The 25,905-nt window shown below is 34.4% G+C and overlaps 1 protein-coding gene across 1 annotated transcript in view; it reads left to right on the forward strand.

The window, feature by feature from the left end:
• Nucleotides 1-25,905, forward strand: part of unc-45 (unc-45 myosin chaperone) — a 284,174-nt gene that overhangs the window by 199,210 nt on the left and 59,059 nt on the right. The window contains exon 15 of the mRNA XM_090384191.1: nucleotides 10,517-10,632. Coding sequence (XP_090240317.1) covers nucleotides 10,517-10,632 — 116 coding nt within the window. The remainder of the gene's footprint in view (nucleotides 1-10,516; nucleotides 10,633-25,905) is intronic.

Consider the following 25,905-nt stretch of genomic DNA (forward strand, 5'->3'; position numbering starts at 1 on the left):
CGCAAGTGGGATACGGAATAACAAGCTTATGAAGCTTAAAGAATAGGAATGAAGAATCTGAAAATTTATTATTATTTTTTTTTTTATATGATTGAAGATTTCATGGAAGGGGAAACACATTTCACCATAATAACGTAAAAACCCACAAAATTCCAGCTATTGGTATTATTGCAAATGCAATAAGATAGAATTTACTACCTCTTTATGATAGATTTCACTAACTGAAAAGCCCAATTAATCAGAAAATTGCAAATTGTTTTTATTGTTTTATGGTTATGACTTCCAGAAATGTGCTTTAGATATTTGATAATGAACATTTTATAATGATGAAAGTGTAGTGCATTTTAATATTTTAATATTTACAATTTTAATATTTACAATTTACATTATAAAATCACCTTTTAGAGAGATAAATAGCTTAGTTATGTAGTGAAAATTTCAACTTCCAAGATCTTGGAACGAATTATCAAAAAACAGTGTTATTGGGTTCACATTACGATATTTTAATGATACATTGGTGTCTCTGGAACAGATTAATATCGTAAAGCAAGGGTCCACTCTATTGTTATTCTGTTATGAACCAACAGGAATTACCTTTATTTTAGATATAGGAAGCGTCTTTTCCAACCAACTCTCCTAGTTCAACATGCTAATAATTCTTTGGGAAGGCGATATCAATTTTACAAAACATGTGGGACATCTTTCCCACTGTCAGAACCGTAGTGTTCAGACCCCTCGGTCTCAACATTGAGTGCTCAAGACTTCTGTCTTCAAACACCATACCTCTGGCAGCAAGGAAACCATTATGCGGATTTACATAATTAAATTTTGAAGGTCTAAACCGCTTAATAAATATGGACCGATTATCTTCTTCGGTCCTGTAGTGTTAAATTTAGCATTAGAGTTAAATTTAGGGGTCTGAAAAGTTTAATGGATATGGGAGAATTATTCTCTACATTCCTTAAGTCGGACTAGAACTTTTTGGGGCGTCATGTTCACAGGAATAGAGCAACTCACAATTAATCCGAAACTTTTGTCTTATGTAGTGTTTGTTCTTCACGCATGCGTATAAGTGACCAATCGTCGGACAATAGGAATAGTCTATGGATATTGATTGAAGTTTCATGTAGTTTCATCTCTAAGGTTTCCGCAATAAGTAGTTTGTGGTAGTTGTGTTGAATATTTATAATTTTTGTTTCATTAAAGCCGAATGAATATTGTTCATTTATTGCATGGAACAAAAGTTCCGATGCATTTGAACGACCCACCCGCACAGAAGCTTCATGTTGTTTTGTTTGAAGCTGTGCCACTCCCATGGTAGATCCTACATAAACAGCGTCATAATTTTTTGCATGGGATGCTTATACCAGGTCATGCTGTGATTGGAATGTGGTGTTTGAAGGTCGATTTCTGAAGAATGTGTATAATTTGTTCATGGGTTTTGCTATGATTTTCATGTCAGTTCCCTGTACCAGTACTCTACATATGGAATGGTGATGAAATGTATTTTGGTCTTGTTGGATTTTTGTGCAATGTTTGTTGTGAGGTTGTTGTTATTTATTTTTTCACGGGCTATTGTTTTAACTTCGTTTATATAGGTTGGTGGGTAACTCCTATTTGAGAATCTTCTAGTTAATTCATTTATTTCTGTCATTAGAGAAATCTGGGTGGAGGAATATTTAAAGGCGTTAAGAAATTGATTCAGCATGACTCTTTTTTCCCATACACAGATTAGACCAAAAACTAAATTTCAGCATATATAGAAAATCCACTAATAAGGGGATGCTTTTGCATTTCCACAGTTATTAGTGGATTTTCTATATATGCTGAAATTTAGTTTTTGGTCTAATCTGTGTATGGGAAAAATTAAGGAAATTTGTGGAGTGGGTTTCTGCTTCAATTTCTAATTCAAATTTTAATCTCTGATGGATGTTATTAAAAATCTGTGAATATAAATATAAATAATATATATAAATAAATATAAATAGACAATATTCACAGGTATTAAAAATACCTGTGAATATTGTCTATGGTCAAATGATCTGTGATAATTAGGATGTCATCCAGATATTGTCCGTAATATGTGATCTGTGGTATAAATAGATCAAGATGGATATTTTGTAATTTGTCTAAGTATAGTTCAGCAATGAGTCCACTGATGTTTAGGCCCATTGGGAGGCTGAAATCTCTGTCTGTATATTTTTTCTTGAAAGAGAATGTAATTAGCATCTACTAATAGTTTTGTCAGTTCGAAGATTCTGTCTTTGGGGAGTCTGGTGTTATTAATTTTTATGTTATCATCGTTTAAGTAGGCCCAGACTATGTCTAAGGCATAAGGTACATTTACGTTAATGTATAATGAAGTCACATCTAGTGAATATAACTTCATATCCTCCTTGATATGGAGATCTTTAAGGTTTGTGAATAAAGCATCGTAGTTTATGTTAGGAGTTCTAGAAGTGGTTTTAGAATTGGGTAGATGAACATGGCTAACGAAGCAAAAGCTGAATTCTTATATGACACGATTGGGTATCCTGTTTTGTGTAATTTTACTTGGCCAAATAAGGTTGGGATATTGTATGTGCGGGCTTTAATTTGTTTAAGTTGGGCCATAGTGATGTGGTCATCTTTCCTATAGGTGGTGAGCATTTTGTTATATTTGTTAACTAGGCTGTTGAACTCTGATGGTGTAACCTCTTCGTATGTCATTGTGTCTGAAATGATGGTGTATCATTTATTTATATAGTTTCCTTTATTGAGAATAACTACTGTATCGCCTTTGTCGGCCTTTTGAATAATGATATCGCAGTTTTGTCTAAGTGTGTGCAAAGCTTTAGCTTCTTCTCTATGTTGTTTTGATATTGAGGGGATGGTTTGGTTTATGATTCGATTAGTCTGTTGGATTAATACGTTTTTTTTGAGGCAAGTCTCTAAGAGCAAACTCAAGATCAATAATCATTTGTTTCTTGAATTATTAACGTGCTGGACGAGGAGAGTTGGTTGGAAAAGAAGCTTCCTATATCTAAAATAAAGGTAATCCCTGTTGTTTCATAATATAATAGAATATAGGAATTATCGAGCACTTAATAGCTCTCTATTATCAAATCTATTGTTATTCTGTATACATCAGAGCAAGAATATTTATATGGCTAGAGGTCCAATACTGGAAACTTTTTTTTCTGACAGTTTTAATTGATTATATTTCTTCTCCTTTCATTTGTTGTTTTCAAGGATTTCAGTGACACCATGATTACATGTATACAATAGGGCATAAAATTATATTGTATCAAAAGTTCTATTTGATTGTCATTTATTTTTACTTAAGTTTTAGAAATAAACTAATTTCAGCATTTCTCTTCTATGTATATTTGACCAGGTAAAACACCTCCCCACACACACAAAAGGTAAAATTACAGTAAAAAAAGTGTTTTGTATGAGGCCTGTTGTACATTTTTCTACCATTTGTCCAGATCACCCATCAGAGTCATGGTGCTAAATAAATAAAAAAAACAAAATTGTAAGAGATATAAGTCCATTTTGTTGATGCATAATTAAATTCTTTATTACTAAATTAAAAGTTTGATATTTACTTGTGGGTGATCCAATCTTTAAATTAATATCTTGCACATATGCTGATACATAGGCTATTTTTACACCATGAATATATACAGGTATTTATAAATATATGAAAATAGGTGATCCATAGGACTCCAGTTAACTCTACCCCACATATACACACATGTGGATACAAAAGTACACATGCCAATAGCTAACCTATCTAACCTAATATAACCATATTAGTAGGTTAGTTTAAGTTAAGTCACTTGTGTACATGTGCATATTCATAAATACCTTTGTTTATTCATGATGTAAAATCAGCCTACATGTCAGTATTTGTAGTATTTCACTGTAAATACATGTTAGTATTTACAGTAGGGTTGTCAAGTTTTCCTAAAAAAAAAAAAAATTTTTTTTTGTCAATAAAATTAGTTTAAAAAAACACAAGAAAATTCAAATTGTCTGATATTTTAATTGTACTTATTTTGACACTTTTCCCTTTTTAACAATTGTTTATTTTGTTTTACATACTGAAGGAACTCTCTACACTTGGTAGTAGATGACTCTCATCAACCGGTGCAATACCACCACTTTGCTTATTGGAGGCTTTAAGTAGTGAAACCCATGTTTAGTCTCTAGAGCTAAGTTCCGTTCAACCTTTCCCCACCTCTTCCATCATGCAGTGTGATTGATGACTTCTGAGGTTATGATGAGCATCATGGCGAGATTCAATCTTCCTTACATTTCGAAGGTACAGCTCTAAAACGGTGTTTGCAGACCGGCCGCTAGTTAGTACACTGGACTGAACCTATTGGTAACTCTTTAGGAGGCTTCTGGATTAGCTATCTGGCAGAGTAGATTACCTCTGTACTTTTTCTGACAGAATCTCAGTTATCAGTTGATTCAACCACTGCTCATCTTGGTTGCTCAGATTAATCGCTGTATGATTCCTTTTGCCTCAAAGGTGGTACTTGTGCATATGGCTGTTCCGATATTCCCTGTCAGAGACTTGGTAATTTGGAATCTTCTATTTTTGATCTTCTCTGGCTTAAAATCTCTCTACCTTATTGTGTCATATTCATCTGTTGTCTCTAGATTTCTCCCAACTCCAATAATCACTTGGAGCTCTTTGACTTCCTCTCTTTGCAACACCTCTGTCAAAACAAGATGGTTCTGTTGTCACTTCAGCCAAGGATAAAGGTGACCTGCTAGCATCCTATTTTTCTTCCAACTCATGTATTAATGACTTTGTTAAAACACCTCCCACCATTCCCAACACACTCCATTCAATGCCTCCTGTGGTCTTCCGTCGAAAGGATGTCAGAAGGATTTTTACGAACCTTGATGCAAAGAAGGTGCCAGGTCCTGATGGTATTTCTCCACTTGTTCTCAAAACTTGTGCTCTTGAACTTACCCCTGTTCTTTGCCACCTTTTTTCACTTTCTTATTCCAAAGGCGTTTTTCCTTCTGCTTTGGAAATTTGCTCATATCCAGCCAGTTCCTAAAAAGCATGACAAATCCCTCCCATCCAATTATTGTCCTATTGCTATTACTTCTATTCTTTCTAAAGGAATGGAGAAATCTATTAACCGCCAACTCTTAAACTGCCTAGAAAAAAACCTTCTGTCCGATCAATGATTGCCATTATGGATTCCGTCAGTGTCAATCCACTGGTGATATTCTGGCTTATGTTACTCATTTATGGACAAATTCAATGGAAAAGTTTGGTGAAACATGAGCAGTTGCTCTTGACATCTCAAAGGCTTTCGATCGTGTTTGGCATAAAGGTCTTCTAAACAAGCTTCCATCTTATGGTTTGCCAACCGTTTTTTGTAATTGGTTATCCAGCTTTCTCTCTGATTATTCACTGAACTTGGGGGCCACCACTAGTGCTGGTGCCCCCCAAGTTCAGTTCTTTCCCCCACTCTTTTCCTCCTATATATTAATGACCTTCTTCCATTGACTGGGAATCCTATCGGTAGTTTTGTCAATGATAGCACATTGCATTCTACATTCCATTTTGAGAAACCTTGCCCTGCTCAATCAGCTTCAACTCCTTGAATATCCGCTAGCAATTCCTTAAATGCTGATTCCACGTTCTCCAGTGGGGCAAAGACAACTTAGTTGATTTCAATCCTTTCTAAAACTCAAGTCTTGTCTTATATCTCGCAAAAAGGATTCTTCTGCTCCTATGCATATCTTTGGTGACACTCCGATTTCTAGGCAAAATGATATATCTCTTTTGGGGATTACCCTGACTGCTAATCTCTCTTGGCACAAGCACATTACAAATATTGCTTCCTCTGCATCTAAAAAACTTGGTTTTCTCTTTCGCTCTTGGCATTACTTTTCTTCCAAACAGCTGTTCACTCTGTACAAATGGCAGATCTGCCCAACCATGGAATATTGTTCCCACATCTGGGGGCGGTGCCCCCAAAACCTCTCTCGGGCTTCTAGATTCCATTCAGAAGAGGGCATTTAGGTTAATTAATGACTCCTCTCTAACAGAGTCTCTGCACTCACTGTCTCATAGACCTAAGTATGATGCCAGTTTGTTACCACAGTCCAAACTATTATAACTATGATTATGTTTCACATTGTGGTATATTAACCCTAGTTCACATGCTGTCATACTGTTGTATTTTGGTTTTTTAAAACTAACAAAATATCTTGATAACTTTTTTTCACCCGCATTTCCCTTTACTTTTTGCTGATACCCTTTGTATTGTGCGTGTTGCTTAATGTCGAATTGACCACCATGACTGACAGAAAAATTCTTGTTGCACAATTTGCAGTAGGCACGATCCTCTGAAGAAGCTGGAGCCACTCATGCAAAAGTTTGTTCCTACTTCTTTAAGTACGCTTGTTTATACTGCAATTTATTCTTTTTCTTGGGAGGTGTGTTGGGAGAACTAATGGACTGTGATTCTTGCCCTTAACAACTGAAAAACAGAGTGATATTTTCCAAAATTTACATTTGCATTATCAGCACTGTATGCAGAAATATATTTTGGGTTAAGGTGAAAAGCCTCAAGCTTTTCTAACAACATTTCAGATATAGAAATAGCTGTTTCATCAGCCCTTTCAACAACACCTAACAATTTAATTTCTATACCTTTAGTAGGATAAAAATATCTAATGCATATGGGAAAAAGCTTTCTGTTGCCCTTGTTTGAAGCATCTGTAGCTACACAAAAGAACTAACTGCATTTAGTTGGATCAATAGAATGTCCACAAAGTTTTCTACACTTTTAGGAGCTAGAACATTTTTAACTAACAGTTCTGATTTTGTTCTTCCACAACACAATTTTGTTGCAATATCAGAATCATGGAATGAGTATGATGCCAGTTTGTTACCACAGTCCAAACTATTATAACTATGATTATGTTTCACATTGTGGTATATTAACCCTAGTTCACATGCTGTCATACTGTTGTATTTTGGTTTTTTAAAACTAAAAATATCTTGATAACTTTTTTTCACCCGCATTTCCCTTTACTTTTTGCTGATACCCTTTGTATTGTGCGTGCTGCTTAATGTCGAATTGACCACCATGACTGACAGAAAAATTCTTGTTGCACAATTTGCAGTAGGCACGATCCTCTGAAGAAGCTGGAGCCACTCATGCAAAAGTTTGTTCCTACTTCTTTAAGTACGCTTGTTTATACTGCAATTTCTTCTTTTTCTTGGGAGGTGTGTTGGGAGAACTAATGGACTGTGATTCTTTACTCATTCTATCAAAAATTATTCAATGGTAATCTGAAAATAATAATAATAATAAAAATAAAAAATAAAATTATAATAAAAGGTGCATAAATATCAAATATTGTCTGTCACCTTAACAATGTATTTCAAATGTGAAGAGAATATATATTAACAGTATATGATAATTTGTTAATCTTACCTCATCAAAAATAATCCAAAACCCACGTGTCCACTAGGATCTTGCTCTCAATTTGAGAAAGAAAGAAAAAACTATTAAGAAGAAATAATATGCACAAGTGTTTTTATATTTAAAAATACCAATAATAGCACACAGTGTACATTAAATTTCTATAAAGTTCAATATTCCTTACTATAATTTATTAACAACTTCACATTTCAACATGTGATAAACTACATTGCGTCCTTCTCCCACATGATGGACAATGAAAATGAAAGAACAATATGTTCTGCAACCTTCTGCCTTTCAGGCAACTGTTGACAGAACATTGTTGCCAACAGTTTTTGAATAATTGCAGCATCATTTGATGGTTTGGTTGTGTTAGCAACCAACTTTTAACTATATTTATCAGGATGTTTAAAATGTGATTTTCATTGTAAAAAGGGGGAACAAAGGAAGAAACCTACTTACAGGCAAATTAAAAACATAAACAGTAAAATCAACCAAAAAAACGTAGAGCTTATGGCAAAAATATTGGACCTGACAACCCTATTTACAGTGAACTTTTAAATTTGGGTCACCTGCGCATGTTTAAGTACCAAAGATTCTCAATAATTTGTTATCAATCTAATTATACAGCCCCTTCTTATTCTACATTTTTTTTAATACATGTTTACAATTTTTTTTAATACATGTTTATAATAAATTTTTGTATATAACTTGCTGTTTGAGAAATGCCAAGCCTACTGTAATTTTTTTTTTCAGTTATATTGTATTAACTTAACCAGAGCAGACTGCTCAGGACCAAGATATCGATGAGGAATATTACAACTTTCTGAAAGTGATAAAGCCCAAAAAACCTATAGGGAAAAAGAAATCCAAAGCAGAAAACTTAGTCAAGAAACACTTGTCATGATGAACCGAAGAAGACAAATGAAGAGCAAGAAAAACACTAACAGGGAAAAAATTGAATATTGAGTTATGCAAAGCCATTAGAAAGAGACTCAGAGAGGACATAAGAAGATTTAACACAAGAAAAGTAGAACAAGCATTAAGGGAAAACAAAGGATTTAAATCAGCAGCCATGAGCAGTAATACAGAAAGACAAATGATACTGAAACTGAAGAATAGCAATGGTTTACTTATAAACAGCAGAGAAGGCATAATTCAAATAGCAGAAGACTACTATAGAGAATTATACAAGGAGTGAGGGAATGATGCCAGCAGTGGGGAAGATGGATTGCAAAGTAGCAACACATATGACATACCCGATATTCTTCCTGATGAGGTAGAACATGCGTTGAAGAAAATGAAGAATCAGAGAGCCCCGGGGGGAGGGGTGAAGTTACTGTAGAGTTGTTAAAATTGGGAGGAAGAGACATAACACAAAAACTGGCAAGACTCTTCACAAAATGCATTTGAAAAGGTGTGACGCCTAAGCAGTGGAATAATGCAATCATAGTTTTGCTGCATAAGAAAGGAGATAAATCAGAAATTGGAAATTATAGACCAATTAGCTTGTTATCCCACATCTACAAGTTGTTCACAAGGGTCATTACTAACAGATTAGAAAGAATACTTGATGAGAATCAACCGAAAGAGCAAGCTGGCTTTAGGACAGGATTCTCAACTATGGATCACCTTCATATAATATCACAGCTAATGGAGAAAGCAAATGAATATAAAACACCATTATGCCTGGCATTTGTGGATTATGAAAAGGCATTTGACTCCATACAGCATAAGGCAATGTTTCGGGCACTGGAAAGACAAGGCATAGATACCCCATATATTATGATTTTGAAGAAAATATATGAGTGCTACCTCCTTTATTAGACTAGACAAAGACAGTAGGAAATTTAAAATCGAGAAAGGAGTTCGACAAGGAGACACAATATCTCCGGGCGCCTCCGTAGCCAGGTGGGAAGGAGCAGCAGTGCGTAGCACACGCTTCTTGATTAGACCGGGGTTCGAGCCCGTCACCACCAAATACGGAGGATGCGGAAAGGTTAAGGAATGACCACCGCATATCCTGGAGCAATATGGCCTTAGTTGCTAATGCTCCTAAAAACCAAACAACAACAACAACAACAACAACAATATCTCCGAAGCTGTTTACTGCTGCCCTTGAGGAAGCTTTCAGAAGATTAGACTGGTCGCAGAAAGGAGTCAATGTGAACGGAGAGTACCTAAACCATTTACGATTTGCAGATGACATTGTGGTCATAAGCCACGATCCCAAAGAATTAGAGGAAAATCTTAATCAGTTATGCACAGTTAGTAAGGATTTTGGACTAAAGAATATGGCTAAAACAAAAGTAATGATGAACAAGTATGCCACAGAAAGGGAAATAATGATTGAAGGAGCAGTAATTGAAAAGGTGGAGTCATATACTTATCTGGGACAAGTTATTAGCTGTAATAATGATAAATGGCTGGAAGTCAAGAGAAGAATAAATTTTGGATGGATAACATTCAGGAAATATAGTCACATACTGAAGAGCAATATCCCAGTTTGTCTGAAATGTAAAATAATGAACCAATTTATACTCCCCACCATGACTTATGGAAGTGAAACTCGGACACTCACCAAAAGAATGGAAGAGAAGCTGAGAACTACACAGCGAAGAATGGAACGAATTATATTGGGAATCAGACTGTTAGATAAGAAGAGAAACACATGGATTAGGAGCAAACTCAAGTAAAGGACATTCTTATCAAAACTAAAGAACTAAAATGGTCTTGGGCAGGACACATAGCTCAAAGACATGATGACAGATGGACTAAGAAAATAACAGAATGGTACTCAAGAGGAATTAGAAGAAAACCTGGAAGACAAAGGCGGAGATGGATAAATGAAATTCATGAGTTTTTGGGTAGTAAATGGATGGCCAGTGCTCAAAACAGAAGGAACTGGAAAGTTGCTGGAGAGGCCTTCATCCTGCAGTGGATTTAAAATGGCTGATAATGAACCTAACTATTAAGAAATATCAGTATTTTAAACTTTAAACAACCAAATTTAGAAAGTTTTACAGTTTACTTTCCTAAACAAACTAATGTTGTATTATTTTTAGGATGCCAAATATTACGTGGATAGAAGAGCAAAGATTTTGGCAGAAACAGGAGTTACTACTGCTTTGGTTGCTCTCTCTAAAACAGAAAGTAAAAGCAGCAAAGAAATGATAGCCAGGTATTTATTCATATATGTACACAAATGAAGTATAATGTAAAGGTATGTATGCTAAGGTTTAGGGATAAAGCATATAGTTCAGAGTAGAGGCCATAGTAAACCAATACAGGTTGAAACATCTTTTTTATTATTATTTTTTCATGTTATGGATTTGGGCATGCAAAGATAAGGTATATTCATTTAACTGAGTGTGAGTGTGATATAGCTTAGTGAATCTTAGGAAAATAAACATGTCTGCTGTGTTGTATATGTCTAACTGTTAGAGCTGTGTTACGTAAAAGATTTCTAATTCTGCGATTTTGTTGCAATCTGTGTACATTTGTGAATGCTTGATAGCATTCTCTGTTATATGCCACGCACTCTGAGTTTGTCAAACTGTTAGAGCTGTTTTAGAGGGCATGCATCATGGGGAGACCCTCTGGTTGGAGAAGGTAAGAGTGTTCTATGAATGTGTCCAACTCATTTGATCACTATGTCTTCTCATTTGAGGTCTTTGTATGCGTGTAGACCTCTGCTGTATTGTAGGTTTAACTTGGTATAATCCATTTGCTCATGCCAAGATTACTGTCTTCTCTCTTTGCCTCACACACACACATAGCATATTATGATATCCTATGTTTGGAATGCTGAAAGGCTGTTCTGGAGGTATTTCTGCTGTTTTTTCACTTTCATCTCAGTGCATTTCCTAGTCCTAATTTATTGCAAGTAGGATTTCTCATCACAATTTTCTCTCTCTATTACCAGGAAATGACAGTCCCTAAAATAAACTTGGGGAATTGATTTTGCAATATTCCCCATTAGAGGACTATTAGAGGACGTTAATGGGCATTATCCTTTATGGGGGACCCTGTAGTTAATAATGAAAGAAAATAATGAATTTAATACCTCTACCCATTTCTGTACATGTAATTTTACAGGATTTATTTGGATATATGCTCATCAATCCTACTTCCAAACTTCACTTTAAAAGTAGTTAAAATCCTTTAGGCAGTAACCATTTTCCAGTGATAGCTACGTTAATGAATAAAAGATCGGGATCTAGCCAAGTTGAATACTCAGAACAAGCAAACTGTTACATTTATGGCCAGTCAGCTCAATTGTTGCAAAATAATCCATAAATAAAGTGAAGCTACATATTGTAGAAAATGTGTAACCGACCAGAAAGTGTGTTCCCAAAGACCTTTAGCCATTTTCCTATTCACATAAAATTATGGCAGATTTCAATGCAGCTAAAAAAGCAAACAAGAAAACTCAGTGCCTATTCCTCTTATACCCTACTGCAGAAGACGTAATACTTTTCAAATGTGCTAGTTTAAAAGCTGGATACAAAAGACATCAAAATCAGAAGGCTTCCTTATTGGTAACCAAGTAAATAAATATTAAGTCAGTCTGAAATAAAATCTATAAAATTTTACAGGAAAATTACAGAAGGACTTGAACTATATCAAAAACCATTTAAAGATAAAGAATATGCAGTACTCTCGTATTATTATTATTATTTATTGTAAACAAATTCTCTTGATAAAAATATTGTATTGTATTATTATTATTGGCTATATGGTGCAAGGAAGCCTGAGGCTTATGCTGCACCTGCCAAAAAAACAATTTCCCGAGTTACCCTGAGAGAGAGAGAGAGTCGATCAAGTCGAAGGGAATCACCAAGAAAGAGAAGAATGATGATATCCAGCTCAGGATCCTGGGTGTGCCAAACCCATACTCACCAGATGTGAGTCCCTGGGTTAAATTAAGGTCCAAGATGATATGCTGAAATATCTTCCAGTAACATCACTTGAAAACCTGCTTCTCCTTATAATAGGATATACATAGAAGAACAATTCCATGATTACTGGGGTCAAACAATAACCTTGACTTTCCTGAAATTAGGAATAGAGCAAGGCCCAGTGCAGTTATATATGTTACTTGTGCCTAACCCCACTGCTAATACCAAAATGCCATAAATCCACATTCAGCAAAAATAGCTATATGAAAACTCCCAACAAGTACTATGAAACTAAGCTAAACTTAATTTTAGAACATATTACAAAAACCAGATTTATAAGAAACAATACCAAAGTTATGAAATATATCAAACTTATAGCATGTATGTTGTTGTTGTAATTGTTGATCTTTACAAAAATCTATTCAAAAGTAACTTCCACATTAATTTAAATATGGTACTGAACCAATACATTATAGAATTTCTTGATATCATAGTATGTAGTAAAATTCCTTGACAGCTGTATAAAGAATGGACCGATGCACATGTAAAAAACAGAGGAAAGAAACAGAATTTGGGGAAAGTAGCTCATGCTGTATTGCTAGATTATAATAGCACTTTTATGAAAGTATAATGAAACTCAGATTTATTGATGAATTGAGCCTTCTTAATTGTTAAAACTATGAGGAAATTACACTAGGCACATGACCAGGTTTCCATATTCTCCTCCACTTAGGCACTTCCTCCTGTCTGTTATTTGTCTTATAACCTTTGCAGCTGACCGGGCTAGCCGAGTGGGTAAAGTACCTGCCCGGCAACCCCAAAGGTCGCGGGTTCGATTCCCGCCTCGGGCTTGGATCAAAGTACTGCAAAAACCTTGGGAGGTGCAATATGGCCACAGAAGCCGATGCGCCAACAACTACCAAATCAAAAAAAAAAAAAAATAAAAAAATAACCTTTGCTGCATATTTTGTTCTCAATTGACTTAATGCAAAGATGTGTTATCTTAAAATTCACTCCCAGCACTCACTTTATATACATATTCAAATCATACCGATTCAAACTCTGAGTTTGTCAAACTGTTAGGACTGTATTACAGTTTTCACATCATGGGAAGATCCTTTGGTTGGAGGAGGTAAGAGTGTTTTCCCTGCACATGTCCAGCTGATCTGATCTGAACAGTATGGTTTCTCATTTGAGGTCCTTACATGCTTGTAGACCACTGCCATATCATAGGCAGTTTGTTCTGCCATCTCCCTTTGCCTACTACTTACATGATGTGGACAATATATTAGTACATTTTTAAGAATTGTTTTCGTAAAATATTTGGTTATTTTTGTTGTACACTGAATTTTACTGTACATCATAAAAATTTTTGCATTTTTTTTAAAAACACAAATATATTTTCTTCACACTGAAGGCCTCGATACAAATTTCAAATGCTGCCAACATTTCATGTTTGGAAGGTTTAATATTGCCCTCATTTTCATCCAGCTTATTGTCGATATTGTCACTAGTTCATTGAATACTCTCCAAAATAGCTGAATATGCCACTTTGGATATTCAGCTATTATGACATTATTATCAACTCCTAAATATGTGTCAAGAACAGTTTCTCCACTGATCAAACCCCTCGCTTGGAGTTCTTCCCAGGATTGCTCAATATCTTGTAGTAGTTCATCCCTCTCATTGCTGGTAATTGGTGTTTTAGCTAAACCTGCTTTTGCGAAACAATTCTCAATTGTTGTTTCCGTCACATCTTGGCTCCACACTTTCACCACTATATCTGATATACACATCTGCATACCCATAACAGAATTTTTCTGTTTTCTTTCATTATCTTTCTGTCAAAATTTAAAATCCACTGTTAAAAAATTTTACTTGTCATCCAAATTTTTTGTTGTAGTTGTAGTCCAGCTCTAATGACTTGACTCCTTTGAAACATCAGGGTTGTTTACTTTTGCCTATTACCAAAGGGTTGTTTACTTTTGCCTATTACCAAAAGCTTGTTTTTTATTTGCACCAACCAAGACTGTAATTCTCACCTTACTACTTTTATCACCTAAACCAGAGGTTCCCAAACTTTCTCAGTTCACGGCACCCTTAGTGTCCCAGTAAATTTTTCAGGGCGCCCCCTAGGCCAAAAAAAATACCTAACACAGTGGTTTTTGACCTTTTAATAATCCGATTCTCTCTGTGTATATATATAATATTAAAAAGATATGTTATATGATAGTTGTTATAATAATATAATTATAAACAAAATTACAATTCATAATACAAATTATATATACTTATATAATAATTTATTCTTTATTGTAGATGTACTAAATAAACATCAATTATAGATCACCACAAAATTAAACAGATACGGTACAATGGATACCATACACCTTTTTATAATGAAATAAATATATAAATTTAAAAAAAATAATAAGTTTAAATAACTTAAACTCAAATTACATGGCACCTCTGGAATGTTGTTGCGGAACCCTGGTTGAAAACCACTGACCTAAACATTTATCACCTTTAAAAGTCAGTGTCTTGTTCAGCAGACGTTTAAAAAATAGACCTGTTTCATCAACACTGAATATGTCTTTGGGCTCGAGTCCTCCATAATTTTTTTCAAAACTGTTTCTTTCCAATTGGGCACATTTTTCTTTGATTACAACTGCACTTTAACCAGAAATAACTTTTTTGAGTAAGCCATGGCACTTTTTAAATATGTCCAGCCAACCAGAACTGGCTTGGAATTTTTTATGCTCTAGCAAAGATGTGTACTTCATAGCCTTTTCTTTTATTAAGGGCCCTGATATCGGCATGTTTTGGTCTCAAATCAACTTCGCCCACTTTAAAATGGCTTCATATAGGCATAATTTTGCACGCTTCTGACCAGGTACTGTTTCCTTAAACAGCTTGAGAATCAAAACAAGGTTTTTCAGAATAGTTGACACGCTACTGGCAGAGTTACCAAATTTTAAAGCAATTTCTTTTTTTTTAAACTCCCCGATCTATACTATTAAGCACTTCCACTTTTTCCACTACACTCAAAGATTTCTTCTTAGACATTGTAAGGTTACTTGCACAGTAGCTAAAACAAAACTGATTTACTGACCACTTGTACCTACCATACAGAGACAGAGACAGGTGAAATTTAGTGAAAGTGTGGATGATTCATTTCTGCAAAACAACAGGTGAATTTCCAGGATAAAGGAAAATCACATCTCTCCTAGTTCTCTAATAGGGTGCATACAGTAGAAAACAGGTCGAACAGAGCCAATGGTTGGAATATGCCTCAGTCTTTGCCAATGGATGGGGACGCATAGATAGCAGTTGACCAGTGTGACTTCTCAGTACAGTAGAGGCAGCTGTATAGGTTTTACAGGCACCACTAAATTGTGCATTGTTTTAGCTCTTAATTCTTAATTCTTTTAGCTATTTAATTTGAGCTTTCTGCTGCATCCGCTCTGTTGCCTAAAGGCCAGAGGTGTGAACAGTGCCTACCCAGGTCTCTCGAAATCAGTTCATTATATGGAAATTTTCTTCGTTATACAGAAACTATTCCCAATGTAATGACCAAGGGGAAATCAAAAAAAATTGCTAATTAGAAAAATTCATTGTATGGAGGTTTGTTAAAGAGAAGAGTGACTGTATCTAAAAATTTCAGCTGAAAACTATAGGCTATCATCTCCAAGGGTGGAACACCTTTGGAAATTAACTGTGCCAGCAGGCCTCTGTAAAGATATATATCTGAATATTGAGATTGAAATTGATTCAAACAAGGCTAATACTAAAGTATGCGGCAATGTGATTAGAACACATTTGGTTATAGAACTGTGTGGTTTAAGAATTAAAATAACTTCTATTAGAATCCAGATTTTATGAAAATACCACAAAGCTCTCATATATTTAGCTAATTGATAGAGCTTCTTAATGTATCGTTATTTGAAATTCAACTTAATGAGAATAATAGCAATAACAGCTTAACTGATGGTACTCACCTCAAATAATCTGCTTTGTTGTAAGGACTAGGAATCTCAGCCCCTTTATCAGAAATTTACCTAGCCACTATTGAACACCAAGTATTTCAACCCTTCCGCTCGGGCATTAAGCTTTATATGCATTACTCTGACGACGTGTTATTAATAGGAGTCTACTATTGACAGTCTTTTTATTAAATTCAATGCAATACATGAAAGAATTTAGAAAAAGTCGTAAAATGCATGTGTACAATTTTTCTGCTCAAAATCATACCGATCAGTCATCTGTTCTGACTATTGGCTTTATTAGTTCTTCATAGTTTCAATGTTTTATATAGGACAACCAGGGACAAGGTAGTGCACCTCTTCTTCTTCTTCTGGTAAATTTTAATTACAGGTTTTAATAATCCATACTCTATTTATTTTTAAATACCATTTCTGTGCTATTTAATTGAATTTCCACAACTTTGCTTTAAACAAGATCATATTTCCAGCAAGATCATATTTCATTAATCAGAGCACTTTCAAGATAGAATTGTTGATTTTGAGCATTGCAAGGAGAAATTAAGCTTAGAATTACACCCTTGAAATAGAAGTTGACAATAAGATTAGTTTTCTTAATCTTACAATATACAAAACAGGCACAAAGCTAGGAACCAAAATTTATAGAAAAGATGCACACACACACACACACACACACACACACACACACACACACACACACACACACACACACACACACACACACACACACACACACACACACACACACACACACACACAGGGAAATGTTTACACTTTCAGTCACATCACCCACTCAATACTAAAAAATCCGTTCTGTACAACCAGGTCTACAGTGCTATTAAATACAGTTCTTTGCACGACGATTTAGCTACAGAATTACAATATCTTACAGAAATGTTCACAGCTAGGAAATGTCCTTTACAATTAATTCAACACACAATTTCCATTGCCGAAAATAAGATCAACAACACATTTAATCACAACACCCACTGAAACAACAAACAAAACATACGTATCATCCTCCCCTATCACGGTGGACTCGCCAGACAGCTTTGTCAAGTATTTGTCAATACAGACATAACATTAATATTCTCATCACATAATAAAATTGGTACTATGTTTAACACATACAAAGAAACACATGAATATTTAATATGCTACATCAACAACATCATGTACTCGATTAAATGTCAATACAGTTGTAACACATGCTATATCGGGAGTACTGCTGCTACTACATATGGCACAATTAAAACTTCTAACACACATGCATGTTATCACTATAACAGCTTCAAAACTAATCAAGCCAGCACTGAATTCGCACAGCATGTGTATTCTTACAACCACAATCCCATCCCCTAATTGATTTAGCTATCATAATTATAAAATTAAAGCAAAGTTATAAAATTTTTCAAAATGAAGCGCTTGTCATAGAATGGTGTCGCCATAATACCAAGTTTAACGTTTTGAATACGAAACTCTCAACAAACCTTTCACTGGTCTGGAACCTTGAACATGTCAAGTTCCCACATGTTCTAAAATGCATCATGGGAACTTAGGAGTTTTTTTAAATATACAATCCCTTTCTTTCTTTCTTATCATTGCCAACCGAAGACATTTTTTCAAAAGTCATCTGTTCTGACTATTGGCTTTATTAGTTCTTCATAGTTTCAATGTTTTATATAGGACAACCAGGGACAAGGTAGTGCACCTCTTCTTCTTCTTCTGGTAAATTTTAATTACAGGTTTTAATAATCCATACTCTATTTATTTTTAAATACCATTTCTGTGCCATTTAATTGAATTTCCACAACTTTACTTTAAACACCATACAACTAAGCAAATTATTTGAAGTGAGTACCATCAGTTAAGCTGTTATTGCTATTATTCTCATTAAGTCGAAGCTCTCATATATGCAATTTATAAATGACATAGGGATATCAGTCCAAAAGATATAGAACGATTATGGAATCCCACCATATGATTACAGCAGCTTTACACACCACTGTTTCGTTATGCTCTGTTAGAGCTTGTTTTCACATGCTGCTGAAATTTTTATTCACCTGCACTACAAAATAGAAAATGGCAATAAATTAAAATATTTCCATGACATACTGGAATGATATGGTGTTTGCCTGGAATAGTGGTGTTCAAGGGGAAGAGGAGATACTAATAAATAAAATTCCTTTATTTCCTAAGATAATATTAATGATAGTAATAATGGCAAAACACCAGGACAGGTTAACCAGAGGAAACTGAAATGGAATAAAAGCTCTACAAGCTAAACAGCAGATTATATTATTAATGTATATGCAGTAATTTTTTTGAATTACTATTTAAAAAATTACACAGTAATTCAAAAAGTCAGAAATTGTCTTGATCATGTTTTCATGTAGATCAATTTGCAAAACCAAAATTAGGGTATAATTTATTGATTATACAGGTTACAGTTTTGTTAATGAAAAAGGAATCCATTGTCTTCATTCTAGTTAAGTAGTTTGTAAAACAGATGCAAAAATTGTGAATCCAGCTAGAACTGTATACTCCAGTTGAATAAAATCCAGATATCAAGGAAATTGTTCTTAGCTGCAATAAGGTTCAGTAAACTGAGCGATGGAAATGAACTTGAGAATAACCCATCTTTAAATTAAGTCAGAGGAAAAAAAAGAAAAACTAACAGAGGTGACAAGGCAACTTAATAGACAGGAGAAAGTGCTCTGGCAGAGAAGAATTTAGAAAAAGTCGTAAATGCATATGTACAATTTTTCTGCTCAAAACCAGCAAGATTGCATTTCATTGATCAGAGCACTTTCAAGATAGAATTGTTGATTTTGAGCATTGCAAGGAGAAATTAAGATTGGAATTACATGAATCCCCCAAAACCAAAATCATTCTACAGAACAAACAATGATTATTCTTAGACAGTTGATATTTGTAGATAATGCAAATGGAATGTACTCTATTTTAAGAGAACTGACAGATGGTCCAAACTGCCCAATATAATCTAAAAATATTTGTATTGCTCCTTTGGCAAACTCAGAAATATGATCGGTGTCTCTACAACTGGCCAGAATATCAACTGTAAATCTGTATACAGCAGGCCCTCGTTATAATGTGGTTCACTTTATGCTGATTCGCTATAACGCTGTTCTTATATTATAACCTGTATCTGACTATAATGCTGTCACAAATCACTATAACGCTCTTTTACAGATGCATTTTTGGCATATTTAATGAAATCGTTTCATTTGATGGAGTTGATAGCTTGAAAATGAGTAGCAAAGCGGCATTAAAACGTTTCCCACGCCAACTTAAGAAATTTCCCCACACCTAGTGAATTTTCTCGCACGCTAATTTAATTGCAGTACAGTGACTTGTTACATAGTTCTGAGTTCAACATTTTAAAAAATGATCAAGTATATTGCTTGCGTTATGTGCATTTATCCGAAGTCTAGTCATCACTCAGTACAGTATTAGACATAGTGCATGAATGATAGTTTACTTGAACATTGAATCATGATTAATGCAACCAACACAGTTACATTTCCGAAAAGGATAAGAATGAAAAAGCAACAAAGTCTGGACACAGTACGAAGATTATAAATGTAAGAAAAAGACTGAATTTGAAAATTGAATTAGCAAATCGATTCCAGTCAACGACAAGTGGATGTGTGCCATAATTTAGGACTGGCAAGTTTAACTGTAAGAACAATTATAAAAAATAAAGAATTAATTTTAGCAGCTGGAAAGACAGCTGTTTCACTGCAAGCAACTAGGGCTAGGCCAGCTATTAGGATTGAAATGGAGAGACTTTAACTAATTTTATTGAAGATAATATCCAATGCAGAATTCAATTAAGTTAAATATTATAAAAACAGAGAGAGAGAGAGAGAGAGAGAGAGAGAGAGAGAGAGATTAGCCTATATGATCTGAAGAAAACTCACCTAAAAAAAAAAAAAATGTGGAACCATTTAAAACTAGTAAGAGCTGGTTGAATAGATTTAAAATCTATGGAGAAGCAGCAAGTGCAGATCAAGGAGCCAAAACTTTCAAAAAAGAACTTGTTAAAATTATTGAAGAGGGGTATTATGTGTTTATACTTCTCAACAAGTTTTTAACATAGATGAAGCAGGACTTCTTTGGAAACGAATGCCTAAAAGAAGTTTCATATTGAAAGAAGAAAAAAAAACACGCCAGGTTTCAAAGCAGCGAAGAATCAGTTGACTTTATTGTTGAGTGGTAATGCTGCAGGGGATTTAAAGTTAAAAACCCTTTTAGTTTACCAGGAAGAGGGCCAAAGTACAACCAAAATCGACACATTTTTCATGATTAAATTCATGATTTTAATTGGAATTTTAAGTTTAATTTTTATACGTAAGTAGTTACCACATAATTATATACGTATGTAATGCAGAATATTTTATATGTACAAATATTTGAATATTAAATATTTTTACTGACATTTGTGTATCTTTTCACTACCATTTATTATTGATTAGGAAATATCCTATGGCACCGACTGCATCTCACAAATATGTATGTTACCTTATGGGAATGCAGCACTCGCTTAGCGCAGATTCACTTAGCACTCTGTTTTTCCGGAACGAATTATCAGCATTAAGCGGGGGTCACCTGTATGTGCAGAAGTTGGAATTTTGACTGAAGAATTGATTCAGAATGTATGAGAGAGAGAGATTAAAAAATTGTAGAACTAGGCCTTAGTTGAAAAAGTAGTGCTGTTAAAAGAACAAGGCCATATCAAAGGCTGCCACCACATCAGTAAAATACTAGTGTAAAATATGTTTTACTTACCTGGCAATGAAGATGGTTGACATGAGATTTGCAAATGGATTTGGAATGTGTAATCCATAAGGAATAGACGTTGGCCTTATGCTTGCAATATGATAGTGTAAAAAGTAGGCTTATCTTTTTATCTGAAATTAGAGATGGAATGAGCAATTATGTGCACCAAGTTTATTTAATTTCCTATGAGACTATTGCAGCAGATACTAGCATTATCTCACTGTAGAGAAGTAGCTAGTTTACCAGTACCCTAAATTTATGTTATAATTATTAATATTAATAATGTGAACATTTGCTGGTTGTGTGTAGTTTTGCCAATATTTTTCATAGGGGTAGTGTTGTAAAGTTTAATCTGTAATTATTCCAAAAGAAAATTTTTGTCTTTAGAGTTGTGGGGGAAGGGGAGAGGAGTCTTTGAATTTATTTAAGCATGCCATGTTCAGGATCTAATACGTGTATCATATACCACCTAATACTTGTATAATATCATACCATAATACTTGTAAGTATAGAAGAATAAGACTAGTGGAAAGATAAAAGATAAGAACGGAAAAATTCTTTATGACAAAGAACACATAAGGAGAAGTTGGAAGGAATATATAGAAGAGCTATATGATAAAACAAATTAACCGAAAGAAGAAGCGGAGAAGAGATGGGAAAGGTTTAAAAGTAGAAGTAGCAGAAAGAAAATTATGTACAGTAGATCAGAAAAGGATAAGGAAACCATATATCACAGAAGAAATTATAGATAAAATGGAGAAGAGAAGAAAATGGAAGCACCAAAGTTCAGAAGAGGCAAGGATTAGATATAGAAGTTTAAATAATGAACTTAGAAGGGCAACAGATGAAGCAAGAGAAAAATGGTGGGAAGAATAGTGTAGAGAACTAGAGGAAATGGCAAGAACCGGAAAAAGTGATCTAATGTATGAAAAAGTCAAGAGCTTAACAAACAAGAATAAGACTAGTGGAAAGATAAAAGACAAGAACGGAAAAATTCTTTATGAAAAAGAACACATAAGGAGAAGATGGAAGGTTTTTTTTTTTGATTTTTTGATTTGGTAGTTGTTGGCGCATCGGCTTCTGTGGCCATATTGCACCTCCCAAGGTTTTTTGCAGTACTTTGATCCAAGCCCGAGGCGGGAATCGAACCCGCGACCTTTGGGTTGCCGGGCAGGTACTTTACCCACTCGGCTAGCCCGGTCGGCCAAAAAGATGGAAGGAATATATAGAAGAGCTATATGATAAAACAAATAAACTGAAAGTCTGGCCTATGACAGCAGAAGATGAAGAAGAGACCTTAGTACCAAATTAATGAGGAAAGAATTTGAAAGGGCAGTAGTCTCGATAAAAAGAAAGAAGGCAGCTGGACTGGATGACATACCAGTAGAAATTATAAAAAGACTTGGAGAAGAGGTAAAGGAAGAATTGTTCAGGATTTGCAGGAAAATCTATGAATGTGAAATCTGGCCCAAAGACTTTCTAAAATCCATAATTATCCCATTAGAAAAGAATAAATTGTACTGACTATAGGACAATCAGTTTAATTTCCCATTCCTTAAAAATATTATTAAAATTCTCTTAGAATGCATTAAAGCAGAAGCGAAGGAGTGTGAATTCATAGATCAGTTTGGATTCAGAGAAGGGTGCGGGACAAGAGAGGCAATAGGAATATTAAGAGCACTAGCAGAAAGAAGGATGGAAATAGGAAATGATCTGGCAATCTGTTTTGTTGAGTTCACAAAGGCTTTTGATAAAGTGAATTGGATTAAGCTGATGGAAGTCCTAGGAAAGATTGGCCTAGATAAAAGATATAAAACTAATTTGGGAACTTTACAATGAACAGACAGCTGTGGTTCGGATTGATGGAGGGGAATCAGAAGAAGTAGATATTGGTAGGGGTATAAGGCAAGGATATTCCATGAACCCTTTACTATTTAATATATATGCAGAAGCATTGATGAAAGAGTACAAAGAAGAGAGAAAGGAGGTATAAAAGTAGGAGGATAGAAGATAAAGACAATAAGATTTGCAGGTGACCAGGTATTGATTGTTAATAATGAGGAGGAATTACAAAGCTCCTTGGATATCTTGAACAGTAAAGTAAATCAGTACAATATGAAGATTAACAGCAAGAAAACCGAGATAATGTTAATTTCAAAGTGGCCAGGAAGAAGAATCAGTGTAACATTAGATGGAATAATATTGGAACAGGTGGACAGATACAGATACTTGGGAAGCATAATGACAGAAAATGGGAAAACCCTGCAAGAATAAGAACAAGAATTGCAATGGGCAAGAGGCATTTAATAATAGAAAAGAACTATTGAGAAGAAATTTCAAGGCAGAATTAAGGAAGCAAATGGCGAAAACATTAATATGGATTGTTGTACTATATGGCTCAGAGACATGGACACTGGGAAGAAAGGAGATCAGATGGCTAGAAGCTTTTTTGATGTGGGTGTGGAGGAGAATGGAAAGGAGTGAGTAACAAGGAAGTATTGAGGAAAGTAAGAGAAGGGAGAACATTAGTAAAAGAACTAAGAAGACAAAAGAACTTTATAGGACATGTTTTGAGAAAAGAAAGCATGTGAAATTATGTGAAATGGAAAGTGATTGAGATGTGTGGGAAGAGAGCTGTTGGGAGAAGGAGAATCGGAATGATGAATTGGATGGGAAGAGGAAATTATGCAGGAATTAAAAGGAAAGCACAAGATAGAGAAGCATGACATCAATGGAGCCCTGAACCTGCCTGAGGGCAGAGAACTCGAAGAAGAATACTTGTATCCTATACTACATAATACTTGTATAATACCTTACCAAAAAATTTGTATCATATACCACAATGTTTTAAACTGAGGAGCTTTAAAACATTTTCTTTTAAATATTGGCTTGAATAAAATGTCTTGTATATGATACAAGACATTTTATACTTGTAAATACTTGACTTTATTTTATACTTGTAAAAGAATAAGAGAAGTTTACCTCAATATGATACGTAGAACACTTCCATGTGATACTCTCCAGAAATTAAAACAAAAACAATTAAAAAATCGAAAAATCTTACATTACAGTAAGAAATAATTAAAAACAGGAACAGAAATTCTTGTGATCACGACATACCGTCAAAAAGCATAATCAGCTTCAGAAAGGAAAATCGTTTTGCAATTTTTTAATTTAATATTTAATTGTGTTAAATTGATTTTTAATTATTTCTTACTGTAATGTAAGATTTTCAGTTTTTAATTGTTTTCGTTTTCATTTCTGGAGAGTATCATACAGAAGTGTTCTATGTATCATATTGAGGTAAACTTCTCTTATGCTTTTACAAATATTAATATCAACACAGAATGGGTTGAGCATTATAGCTCTGGTTCATACTATCAAATGACTTTTATGCATATACATAGGCTGTATTAGGGTAACTAATATAGTTATCTGTTTTAAAACATTTAAATCAGGCAGCTTTTCCCACTATAAGAACTACTTTAAAAAAAAGTCATGAGAACAACTTGCCATATTTTTTCTTTACAGATGTTTCTCTGTTTTAAATAAAATGTGCTATTTGTAGAATTATTATAATTTTTTATTATAAAAAAACACATTAGGTAAGTACATAAAAATTTGAAGGGGAAGTGAGTAGTTTGAATAAATTCAAGGAAAAACCTAGGTAAATTATTAGAGATGGACAGGTGATGTGGGAGGGTTTTTTTTTTGCTTGCTTTCTTACATCATGTGCCACTGTGACCACCACTACTACTACTAATAATAATAATAATAACACGAACCTAAGATAGGACACCAAAGAGATGTGGCGTATGCAACAAATAACGACCATCCTGATCATCGTGTCAACCACCGATTTGGTGCCAAAGAGCAATAACGAGGAACTCCAAAAAGTTGCAATCCTGAACACCTGTAGGATAGTCAGAGTTCCTCAACCAACAGTAACACCAGACATAACAACCACCTGGTAGGCAATACCCATCACTGGGTGGAACCCCCTCCCCAATCAGGGAGAAATAATATAAGAGCAACAGTAATAATAATAATAATAATAACAATCTATCTATATATATAAAGGAATATTTTACCTTTTCACGTACACACTTTTTGCTTTCTGCAAGGCAGGGCTAACTGCTATTGCATCATACTTCAACAAAGTGATTGACAGGTCTGTTTCAAAGATGCTTTTACGAACTCTTCATTTTTTACAGTCTTTAAATTTTTCTATATATGAAAGAATATTTATAGTGCTTTTAATTTTTAGTTTAGTGCTTTTAATATTTAGAATTCTACAAAAATTTGCTCTCAAGGCAACGATTCAATTTTTTTAAAAGTTTCTTCTGCTATTAGCAAAATTGTTAATAATCGCAGTAATAGAAAAGAGAAAGATCTTATCAGAAAGGCTGAGAAGAAAAGAAAAGATCTTGAGTAGGAAGCAGTACATAAATGCAGCTGAATCGAAAGCATATATTCCACAGATTCATATGTATTCAAATGAAGGGGAATATAATTTCATTTTTCAATGAACATAATTTCCTGTGAAACTGGCTTTTAGTATGACAATAGACAAACATCAAGGTCAAACATTATCTAAGGTTGGTGTTGACTTAACATCACTGTTTTTCGCATGGGCAATTGAAGGCAGCTAAAAATCACTTTGTATTAACAAAAAACAAATAAAAAATGCTGAAGAATAGGGTGTGGGGGATTTCCCCCACTAAAAAAAATTAAAATATAAAAATGTAT

This window comes from Mastigoproctus giganteus, chromosome 11, assembly GCF_048544385.1.
Source record: "Mastigoproctus giganteus isolate SK-2022 chromosome 11, ASM4854438v1, whole genome shotgun sequence".
Lineage (NCBI taxonomy): Eukaryota > Metazoa > Arthropoda > Arachnida > Uropygi > Thelyphonidae > Mastigoproctus > Mastigoproctus giganteus.